At 36.8% G+C, this 12,344-nt stretch overlaps 1 protein-coding gene across 3 annotated transcripts in view; it reads left to right on the forward strand.

Annotated features, from left to right (window-relative positions):
- The window catches only part of LOC148645650 (protein kinase C-binding protein NELL1-like), a 161,768-nt gene that overhangs the window by 41,945 nt on the left and 107,479 nt on the right, over positions 1-12,344 (forward strand). For all 3 annotated transcript variants that reach the window (XM_088611671.1, XM_088611670.1, XM_088611669.1), the window contains exons 5-7: positions 1,415-1,511; positions 8,051-8,123; positions 10,353-10,435. In XM_088611671.1, the coding sequence (XP_088467797.1) occupies positions 1,415-1,511; positions 8,051-8,123; positions 10,353-10,435 (253 nt within the window). The remainder of the gene's footprint in view (positions 1-1,414; positions 1,512-8,050; positions 8,124-10,352; positions 10,436-12,344) is intronic.

Consider the following 12,344-nt stretch of genomic DNA (forward strand, 5'->3'; position numbering starts at 1 on the left):
TTTGTACAGTTTGTTTTTCTCCTGCGACTTTTTTCTTTTTATTATTTGCTATTTGTGATACTGTATGTGTTTCAGTTCTGAAAAGCAATGTTTTCCCAATTATAAATCTAACTGTGTAGAGCATTCTGAATGTGAAACATTCCTCAGCTACACGCTAACCAACAAATTAGTCCTAGGTAAGACTAACGTACCCCCCACAACACTTAATATTTCTTATGACTTAGTGTAACTGCAATGTTTTTAGCACATTGTCATTAGTCTTAAGATTACTTCTTTGGTCCTGTATGAGTTTTGAACACATGTACCATTCAGTGTTACATCTTTACCGCATCCTTCCAGCAGAAATTAATACTGAATACTGCATTCCCAATGTACCCATTGAAAAAACAGGGAATAAATAAGAAATCAACTTCTCTGTTGCTTCCACAAGGGACTAAGTTGTGTTCTTGTTTGCTTTAACAATGGAGAGTTTTAGGTTTTTCATCTCGAGGACCTCTGTTGTAAAATGCGACACAGACTGAATTAAGCAAAAACCCATCTCTGTTTGTTGCCAGTTTGCAAAATGAGCTTTGATAGTCTCCAGCTCAAGGTCCAAAAGCACAAATGTCACCATTGCAGAATTACCAGCCTAATTGGCATCTCAGTTTGTGGTCTCAAATCACAGAGGCTGTCGAAGAGAGACTCTGTGTTGGGGATTAGAATTCAGATCCAAGGCTGCTGCGTGTGGCTTCTGGAGGCTGGGCACTGGGTACAGCTTGGGACTCTCCTGTCAGTGTGTGACCTTGAGATATTAAGTTTATGCACAGCCTCCCACAATTCAAAGTCTTCTATAAAGACAATTGTTCCTTTATTACATAATGCCCAAGTGAGGGCTGTTCTCTGAAAGCTCATTACCATACACGCATGTGCAGATTTTGTTTCCTGTTTCAATTAACAGCGTCTTCAAGAGCTGCACACAGGTCATGCCACAGGCATTGACTGTGTGAAGTTAGACTTTTAAGACAATGAGGCTTTGAATCAGTCTGGAAAACCATTTGTTGCCTGGCTTCTCTGACCAATTTCTATACATTTTTGTAAAGGATTGTCAGATTCCAATAAGTTTATACAGTCAAAGCAAAAAGCATTCCAGCTGCTGCATAAACAAGGCAAAAAAGAAATACTGTGTGGGCATTCCCATGATATATTAAGGCAATATAACCTAACCTTGAAAGGAGCTGCGTTAGTTTATCTTGGATTCCACCTTCACCAAAAAAGGGTAGGAAAAGAATAGTCGACTGAGGCTTTTGGTGCTTGTCATTTCAGTGACATGTCTTTTTTTTAAACGGAATGCCTTAATATATTGGTAAGATTAGTGTTGACATTTTTGATAAAGTTTTTTTCAGTGAGCTAATAGTTTTTTTTCTGTCATTTGCAGGATTTATGAACGGGTCATAGCCCCACCAGAAACTGATCTAGTGCCAGGGAGCGCGATATGGCTTGGCCAGCACAATCAAAAACATGGGCTATTTAAGGTAAGAGGAGGAGTAGGTTAATATAACACAAAGCGTCTGTTTTTTTGGCATGAAGGAAGCAAATTCAATTCCTTTGTGCTGAAAAAATAACTATTGTACTGTATACGGTACCAATCCTGTATACTATGCTTTCATGCTTCAGGATATTATCTGCATTTCATTAACTGTTATTAAGGACAGGGCTCTTATGACAGTAGTTGATCTATTTGTAATAAACGTACTGGATCACAAAAACTATGCTGTGTGGTGCAATGAAATTAAAATGAAAGGAACAATGGAGCCATGTTTCTATCAATAGTGGTGTTGAGAGCAAAATAGATAGAGGGTCTAACATCAGTGGCTTCTTCCAGAGGATATAGTATGCATTCAATCCCAGACACAATAGGTGGCTAAATTAAGCGAGTGCAGAGGCCCCTGGCCTCTATTTTGTTTCACTGTCTTTTGAATGCACAGTACTTCAAATTAGTTTGCTCGACAGTGCTGTTTTCATGATACCCCTATTTGAAGAAGCAGGCTTACTTTATTATCACCTTACATACAGTTATCGTTTGGAAATTTGAGAAAAGGTGAAGCAGTCTCACCTTTGTTCCCACAAAGGAAGTTATTACAGAGTGATTTCTTATAAACCTAGAGTTGGAACCAGTAGACCCAAGTGGGGTTGATTTGCCTTTTTCTGAAACAAGCTTTCACAACTAATAGCCAGCCCCAGGCCAGTAAGCAGAAAGAAAGAGGTAGCACAGAATGTAAAGACTATAACAATTAATTATACCCAGTCGTGTGGTGAAACAATACCAAATATAAAACTCTTAAAAATGAATGACTACACTGATCATCGTTTGCTATGGCACATTAAATACATAGGTTTCAAAGGAAAAGGAGCTCACCAATTAATTGATAAGGATTTTGACCAAGAAAAGAGAAAAGAACAAAGGTAGAAGCTTAGCCTGAGAAATGTATTGCTTTTCTGTAGCACAGAATTTCGTCATTTAAAAAAAAAATTCAAATACTTGCTAGGGCTGCAGTAGGAGATATGCTTCTGAACCATATATTTTAATCTGACATTAAGCCATAGCTTGCTTTTTTAACAAAAAAACATTTATGCATTATATTCTGTGCACAATCCCTTGCCATTTATCATTACGATAAAAACATCAAGAGTATGTAAACTGGCACAAAACTGAATACATGAAGCCTCTTTCCTTGGAATTGGTTTAATTGGCTTTCAGAATAAGATGCCCCTCTGCTTTCTCTATCACTACTACATTTTTGTTCCAGTTTTCTCCATCCTAACTGCATACTGTGTCTGGCTGTCTCACTCAAAGGAAAGCATGCTGTAGAAATGCAGAACTAGCATTTTCAAAATAAGGTAAATTAATCATTTACAACAGGAGACAGCATTTAATTTGCTCCCAGACTATCCAAGTAAATGCTGAATGCCTTCTTCTGTGCTGCTGCTATGATTGGAAAATGGTAGACTGGAGTTAAACAATCTTATATTAAATTTTCCCATGGAGGTCAGAGACATTTGCCTTAAAAAAACTTTTTGTTGTAAAATCTTATTTCTCAATGCTTTAGAATAGGGTATAAGACCCATTCTACAGTGGCTCCAACACATCTGTGCTAGAAATGTACAAGGGTGTTTCGAAGCCACTGTATATTTGCTTAGCAAACTTCATTCATGCAGTATATCAAAATACGCCAATTCTTATTTCTTCTGTGTGTTTATACAGTATACTGTAGATATGACTGGGTGTTGCATGGTTTTCAGGTGTTCAGGTTACTTCTGAGTGTCTTTCTTTTTGTATTTATTCAAGACCTTGTGCTATATCTTTCCCTGAAGTCATACTGGCTCATTTTCATATTGCTTTCTTAAAAACAGACACAATAAAAGCATCCATCCTGGCCAATCGACTCACCGTATCCGTAAAATGTATCCGTAAAATGAGAATTATTAGTGACATCCTTCATTGTGCTAATGACCAAACATTTTCTGTTTAAAACATTTGTTTTTTACTTTTACTGCCACATTTCACCACTTGTGGCTTCTTTATGGTTCCTTCAGTGAGTTCGATACCTTGGCAATAAAGAAAAAAGCAAATGCTTCACTCCACCAAATATCTTTCCGCTTCAAAGTAATGAGTTTGGTGCTTTTCTCCTGACCTTGGTTACATGTAATGGCTTTTGTCTTTCATTTGGTCAACACAACTAACACGCTTCACCCTTTCGGTTTTTCAACATACAATCGGATGATTTATAAAAGAAAGGAAAAGTCTTGATTCTTTCTACATGTGAAGGTGTTTGTGATATATCAAATGTATATAAACTGCATTCATTGGCTATATTTCAGAGGCACATAGTTAGAGGGAACTAAAAAGTAAGTATAATAAATGCAGCTAGTGTATTTGTATTTGCATGCAGCTGCAGTTATTGTGAATTGGTAGTTTATCTCATGTGTTCTTGTTGGCATACTGTAATAGAATACAACAAGCTGGGGCTCTCAAATGGTCCCAGCCAGTAAATGTGTAGGGAGAACCCTGTATTATTGGCCTTACTAGTCTGACATAAGTATGTATTTTAATTTGTGTCCAAGATTGACCAAATGCTGGTATATACTTGCCCAGATGGTGTAAAGGTTGAGTGAGCCTGAGTATGATGGAGGTATCCTCTACCTACCAAGGAAGTATGATTCCGTTTGGGACTTTGTGGGCTCCTGTCAGCTAGCAGTGTTGTGAGTGAGAACTATCATTCATATCAAGTCAGTGGTTCCAACATTGCCTGTTTCAGGATGAAGACCACAGCCCTCCTTTGCTGGTACAGAGTTTCTAACAGTAGAGCTGTGCTAATTAACCATTGCTGTTTCCTCAGGGTGGGGTAGGGGAATGTAGCTCTCATACTTCCTTTATTCTGATTTGAAAGTTTTAAAACCTAAAGTAAATCTGATTGACCAAAACCACTTTTTCAATTTGAGTAAGGAGTATAGAAAGTTTGACATTCCTAATTTTAGAACATTCACTTGAAAATATCCAGTTTTTATTCATTTTAACTTTGCACTGGGCTGAATAAATAAATCTCTTTCAGAAACAAGCAGTATTGTGCTCCAAATAATTCTGTTTCAAATGAGGCTGACGGGAGGCTGTGAAATGATTAGGCCACTAAGCTGAGAGAGGGCAAGCTGTAGGTTAGCTGATATCGATTTGAAAGAGAGTGAGCTCCAGTCTGTGGCTGTGCTGCAGCAGACCTCCCAGAGTTGAGCAGGCGTGATGAAATGGAAGAGCTTTAGCCGTGAAGGAATAAGTGGCTGTGGAAGATTGTTAATTGGGTTCACTGATGCTGCCGCAAACCCAGGCTTCTTGCAAAATAGTGCAGTGTTGATTTCTTCCCCAGACTCTCTCTCAGAATAGTTGCAAAAATGTTAAGTTTAGTGTAGCTTGAACAAAGAAGTTATTTATTCACATTGTTTGCAGTTTTTTTTTTAACGCGTTCACTTTCATTGCTGAGATATTTGTCTTGCAGACAAGCTCCAAGTGAGTGTTACAAAGGAGCCACAGGAGGCATTTTGACTTTGGTCATTTTACAGAAAATTGAATTCATGGTCAGTGTATCTGCAACAAGTTGTTTTTGAGAGAGCATGTCAAAGGCTAATTCCAATCCACACGAATTAAGAGGAAAACAGTATCTTAATCCTCCAATATATTAGCAGTACTTGCTCTGTCCTTCTAGGTACCAGTGTGTACAGTAGTAGTTAGGCTCAGGTCTCTGCCACCGAAATGGCTGTAGTATCTTTGAGCAAGGCTCGCTGCTCAGATTGCAAGTTCGAACTTGTTGCACGAGGGCACCGTGTGATGGACCAGCATCCCATGTAGGGGAGCAGGAGTCGTACTCGGGTGGCTTAATGCTGCTGAAACCAGGATAATCACTAGGCTCTCCTGGGGGTCATATGTACTTTCCTTTGTTTCATAAGAACATCAAATAAACAAGGTTGCAAACCAGAGGAGGCCATTCTGCCCATCTGATAGCTTGTAATGAATTGATCTGAGGATCTCATCCAGCAATTCCTTGAAAAAAGCCTGGGTATCTACTGTACATTAACAACATGGATGATGTTGCTTGTTTTGTACTCCTAGAATCCCAATATGAATTTTTTGGCAGGCACTTTTAAACAAGCAAATTGTTTGTACCCATTTACACAGCAGTGTTGTTTACTGAAGCCAGCTGTGTGAAGCCATCTAACTTGAGGGCACAACATTGCCCTATTCAGGCTCTGAACCCAAAGCTTTCAATTTCAATTTCAGTGCCCTATCCACAATTTCCTTTGAGTTGTTTGTTTTAATCTACAGTACCTTGATCAACATGTTTTATTACAGTTTCTTGTGAATGTTCTTCAACGTGAAGATTATTCATGAAATTCTAATTTCGCCCCAAAACTCTATATAGGTGGTAATGACCGTTTCATGTTTCATTTTGTTTTCTTTGGAATGTTTTCTCAGAAATCTCTTGTAGTTTGCTATGCAGTAGCCAAAACGTAGTTACCAGAAAAAAGCGGTATGTATTGTCATTTTTGAATGCTTCATAATTACAGCTTTGAGAGAAATTGCAGCAATTTCCCCATAAGTGTGATTAAATTTGTACTGTTTACAAGGCCTATTGTTTATACAGTGGCGCTATAGAATTTCCAATAAGCACAAAAAATGTATTTATTTGTGTCCTCAGAGAGCAAATCTTTAAAGAAATCTGGAAGTAGATTTAAGTTTTGTCTGAGGTCTATAGTTTAAATGCAAGTCAGAACTAGTAAGTTAATCTAGGTTGTGTGTACTTAGGGGAATGGCATTCCGTAGCTTTGTAGTGATTTATTCTTAGATAGCAAGTACTAGATGGCATACTTGGAATTAAAATGATATGATAATCACTCAATGTCCAAGCCCATATGTGGAGTCATTTCTGTATGTCTATGATTCTTTTGTTGTGTGCTGTTCAAAGCTCTTGAAAAGGCCTCAGACTTCTTTGTTTCTGCAACCAGATTTGACAGTTATCTTTGGGATGTCTTTTTATTATCAAGAGAACATTGCTGTGCTCGAAATCCCTGGCAGTTATTACCTTGTTTAGCATTAATTATTTTTTAAGGTTTCCTAAAGGACTATGCTCTCATATTGAGATGATAATTTTTATGATACTGTTCAAGCTAACACAATGCCATATACTGTATATGTACTGTACTGTACATGTCCATTTTATGTGCATGTTATAAAAGTATTTCCATATAAATTAGGCCATTTTGTGATATTTTGAGGGGAAGGGAAGTAGCAAGGGATTACAATTTCTAGAACTGTAGTGTTCATATTTTTTCTCAATTATCTCCATTCATAACTGTTTAACAAAATAAACAGTTTGTTTTCAATTTTGTTGTTGTTTTTTTACTTAATACCACAGATGGTCTTATTATCAAAATGGAACAATGTTTGTTTTAAATATTCAGTAAAATTAAATTTATACATATCACATGCATAATTGGTTTCAGTTCTAAGTTGTCATAATTGCATAATTATATGCATAGCAACAGGATGTATATTAAATATCATAATGCTTTGTGGTCTGTGATTGTTTTTTTTCTCCCCCAGTAAATGCATAAAAACTGATTTTCTATTTTTCTATTAGTATACATAAGTGGTGATAGTGTTCTTTACTTTGATTTGCATAACATATAAAATGTGATTTTGATATTCAAGTACTAATCATTCAGGATCTGAGGACTAATCAGAACCAATTGTTTATTTTTTTAGAGCTGTGGAAAATGTATTTTGTCTTCAATTTGTGTTAGAATATCGCATTTAACAATACCAATAGTACAAAAACTGCCCAATACAGTGAGATAAATTCATTTAAGTACTGGTTTAGAGTTCAGATTAATGCTACTGTACATGTGTCTGTGAAAAGCCACTGACTATTTCAAGAGCTTGACCTTCCATTTCTAGAAACATAATCTGGCATTTGTCTTCTGGATAGAAGCTTTCTTGTACAGGTTTCCCACTTGAGCAGATTCCTTATTTTTCTGATTTAATGTTCTGTTCCCCTGCACTGTCTTAACATGCAGTACAGTATGTGTCATTCATTCAGTTTCCCAGTAATAATGAAGGGAGCAGCAAATTAAAATTTTGTAACAAGTGACATGTACTGTAGTTAATAAAGACAATTAACAGGATGATTAGTTAAACTTTAAACACTTTTTAAAATCTGAAATTGTAATAGTAAAATCATTTTACTTTTTTTTACTTCCTTCTCTTTCAGTAAAATGCTACAGTCTTTAGTAAAAGGGAGTTAAAAGAGGATCCTATCAGTTTTTGCATAGATCAGTCTGATGTTTTATTAAAATCTGCAGTGTTAATAGTCAGAGATGGAGGTGGGAAACTTCTGCTCTGCAGGTACCTTTAGAGAGTAACTATCAAGGCAAATATTTGAAGTGATAATGTGTTAGGAATTAATCACTAAGTGTAACATTGTGAAACTAAGATGCATGCAAAAAACAACTTTCTTTTTCCACCCAGGGTACCATTCAGGATGTGAAAATGATTTTTGCTCCAAATGGATATATAACACAGTGTCCAAATCTGAATCGCAGTAAGTACAATGGGTTTTCCAGTACTTCTTGCACTACCAATGTGTCAGTGTGGTCGTCTCAAGGGGTTTTGTCTGTGTGCTAAAGACATGTACTGTAACTTGCCTTTTGTGTTTGAAAAGTAAAACAATTTATGAGTATCTCATCTTCATGGAAGTACAAATGACAGATATGTTAGTGCCTGAAACATTGGCTAATACCGCTGGTTTAGGTAGCAACAGAAGTTCAAAGCAACTTCTTTTCTGAGTTGTTACACATTTCCAAATCAGTCTGAACCTCCTCTGCTAATTGTGGATTGATTACTTGGGAGACCAAAAATAATAAGGGTTACAACACAGTACATTTTTAGAATGTATTGTGACATGTGTTATAGAATATCAATGGCTTTTATACTGTAGATAAAATAACTAATCCAAATCAGGCCTATAATTCAGAGAACTGCAACATCAGAACAACCTTAATCTTACGGCATTTGACAGCAATCAGCTTAAGAACATCATCAACCACACAAGGGAAATTTGCCAGCAAAATTGGTTATCTTCCCTTTTATATTCAATCAAATTGTGTAGGCAGGGCAGTAGCTATGGAACTAATTTTTAAGTGTCTCGCTTATATAAAAACCATTTCACGCACCTACATGCCAATTGAGTACTGCAATGAATGTGGTTTAATGTGCACCTTCCTTTTGTGATATGAGTAAGATTAATTTTCCAAAGTCCATATATTGTTAGAAGAAATTCACAGAATGTATACATGGATTTCTGAAAGAATAAAAGGGAAAAAATATTCAAAAATGTAACTTAATTTGATATGATAATGTGAAATGAACACTATAAACGCAATGTGTGTGTGTGTGTGTCTGGGAAGCCAACCTTGCAGGTCGGTTTTTACTGACATATTACCCCCGTAACACCGTCTTTTCCAACACCTCTTGCTTACAGACAGCTGGGGGCTGGGTGTGAGAGGAAGTACAGTGTTCAGTACAGCACAACTGTAGAGTACTCTGCCTTGGCATTGTGAGGATCTAATTGGTTCTTTCTGGAAATTATTGGGACAGAGCACTTTCAGTTGGTGCTGAAAAAATGGCAGAAGCACCTTACATTTTCTGTTAGGCTATAGATATGATGGCATTAGCAACAGTATGTAATGGAAGATATATTTTCTAATGAAGATTAGAAATTAGATAATATTTTTGTTTATATTTATAGTTTAACAAACAAAAAGCTTATCCTTAGACATTTCTGTACATCACATAGATTGTATAAATTTATTTAGCCCACTGTGTACGTTTTTCAACCAGGTGCAGTACATTTGTATTTTAGTACACTGTTCAAATCCCTCTGTGTATTTCTGCAGATAACTTGTGTCATGGAATGGCATTGTGTTGTAAGTGCATAAGCCAAATTAGCTGGAAACAGAAAAACAAACTTGAGCAGAAGGGCTGTATCTACAGATGTCTAATCTTATAACTTCACACTAACTGCCAAACTATGCAAAACAGTATTGTCAGAATCCTTTTTTTGGTACTTTGGGATTTGGGAAGCTAGTACAAGTCACAAATAATAAAGGTTGGCAGTTCTTCATATAAGGACTTCAGTAGCAGAATTCTAAGCAAGTTGGAGCCTTGCCTGAGTTTCTTTTCTTCATTCTGCCAAGATGAATTCACAGTTGATAAGAGTGGGTACTCATTATGTTGTGGGTATTATTCTGTCTGTGTCATATAGTTCAGAACAGTTGGGTGGCAAACAAAGAATAACAATTAAAAGAAATCAGGAAATGGGTGATGATAAATCCTAATTAACTTTCTTTGCTCATTTTGAGTTGAAGTCGTGCCTGAATTTGGAACTCATTTTCTGGTGACGGGAGAGTGTTTTCTGGTTTATCATCAATTTATATAGGCTTTCCATACTGATTGATTGAATGAGACAAATTAAAGAGTTAAGAAGATATTTTATGGTGCTGTAAAATAGTACAATTACGGTTTCCTAGCCATTTATTTAGCTGGTTTTGAGAGTTTCTATTAATAGTGAAAGGATAAGAATGGCAATGGAATATAAAAAGGGGGCATCTGGAGGTGATTCTGTTCTGGTACAATAAAAAAATGCTGTTGGTCATTTCCTTTATCCTGATGCTGGTTATCTGTGGCTCTGCTTCAGTTATGTGTAATTTTCTTTTTTTTAAGCTTCAGAAAATCTTCATTCATTCATGTCTTTCTGTCTTCTCCTATTGAGCCTGCCCAACGTGTAGTGATTTCCTGAGCCTCGTGCAAGGTATCATGGATCTTCAGGAGCTGCTGGCTAAAATGACTGTAAAAGTGAGTAGGTTACAAAAGGTTCCACCTTTCTGGTGCAGTGGCCCTTTCATGTCATTTTTTGCTAACTGTGTTGCACAGGCATAATTTACATATTTGCTTTCCCTCCTGGGACTTCAGGGGAAATTAGACAGTCATCTGAAGCTGTGATGACACTCTGCACTGTGGTGCGATCCCAAGCAGAGAAGAAGTGAAGTCTGATCATAAAAATATGTTCCTACTGTAGGGAATTCACAGCACTGCTCACCAAAGGTTTGAAATGAGATTTAATTTGTTACAAAAAAGGCCATTTTCTGAAGAACACTCAAGAAAACAAACACAAAGTACAGTACATCTTCTTGTAATGCTCGGTGTTTAATCATTTTGAGGTGGTTTTTATAATCTGAGCCCCAGTCGATCTCTAGTGTTACTGTGAAGGAGTGTTTTTAGATGGGATCATCGCATATTCATTATTTTTGACAACAGTTACACCTTCCTTTCAGTTATTCTGAAATGTCACACAAAACAGCTGTGTCTCCTCGCAAAGAGTAAATTTAGCTTGACCCCTTTTCACAGAGTAGAGCAGATTTTACACTACATTTTTGTCTTTTCATTTTAAATAATTGGAGCTTTTTTATTAAAGAAAAAAAGAGAGAGAATAATCCCCCTGTTTTTGAATAATCAGCTGTTAATCAACAGAACACACCACATCAACCCTCAGAACCAACACAGGGAAAGTCAGGGTGTTTTCTGCTTAAAACATGACCACCCTCAGCAGTTCATGCTGGAGAACTGACATCAGTTGGTAGAGGGATGTGGCCATCGCTGATAGTACCTCAGTGGTAGAGATGCCCAGTAAGTCCTGAAACTGAGAAGATCCTGACCAGAGTGAGCTCTCTCAGCCCCATTTGTACTAAACACTAGTAAGACAGTTGTATCTTTTAATATTTTTCTAATTTCTCCCCTCTCCTTGCAATATTAGAATTCTCAGCACTTGATGTTTCATTCTGGATCTGTTAGAAATGTAATGGTGTCCTATATTGCCTACAAAATAACCTTTCATGTCACACGCCCGAATGAGAGCTATATTTCTTTTTTTAATTTTAATACTGTCATACGTCACCAAGATCAATGATTTATCTTGCAGTAGTGAGATTTAGTTAAATAAGTGTACTTTTCGGTTATATTGCAGACTAAATTTCCTATTAAAATAATTTTACTCTATGAACTGATTTTATAAGCCATAGCTTAATAGCTTGTCAAACGAGGTGTGTGCACTTAGCGTCAGGTCATGCATTCATGACTAAATATGGAATCCAGCTAATGCTGGCCCATTTGTGGTTTAGTAATGAATGCTACATAGGTGTGAAACTGGGTCTTAGCAAGTTGCTATCCCTTAGATTTGAATTTTTAATTATTGTGGTTAAAATAAATCCCAAGTTGCATCACTGCAAAGGTGGGCAGATATGAAGCATTGAGGAGGCACGTGAAATGGGTTTCTTCTGAAGCACTACAGGACTCCAGGAATGGCACAGCAGGAGACAATTAACAGGTGTTGTGGAGTCTCTGCTATTTATATAACTTGTTCTGTGGGGAGTATGGAGGATAAATCATATACATTTTTCAGACATTCAAATTGGAGGAACTTTTAAAGGTACAGTATACCACTTCTGTTTTAACTGGCTGTGAAACAAAAGAAGGTGATTTGACAGTGTGGGTGTTATTGTAGGCATCATGCATCAGTGATAGTAGAGAGAAGGCAGTGTAGAAAGGAGCTGTTTTCCACTGTACTTAATTTGTCACTTGGTGCATCTTTAAGGTCCTTTACATGAAGAGGTGTTTCTGTAAAGCAGCATTAGAAGTCCTGAAAATGAATGTATGAACGTGTGTCACAGCCACTGCTGTATATGAAGTGTCAAGAAGAAGTTGTTCT

Source organism: Lepisosteus platostomus, chromosome 18 (genome assembly GCF_059453375.1).
Source record: "Lepisosteus platostomus isolate fLepPlt1 chromosome 18, fLepPlt1.hap1, whole genome shotgun sequence".
NCBI classification, from domain to species: Eukaryota; Metazoa; Chordata; class Actinopteri; order Semionotiformes; family Lepisosteidae; genus Lepisosteus; species Lepisosteus platostomus.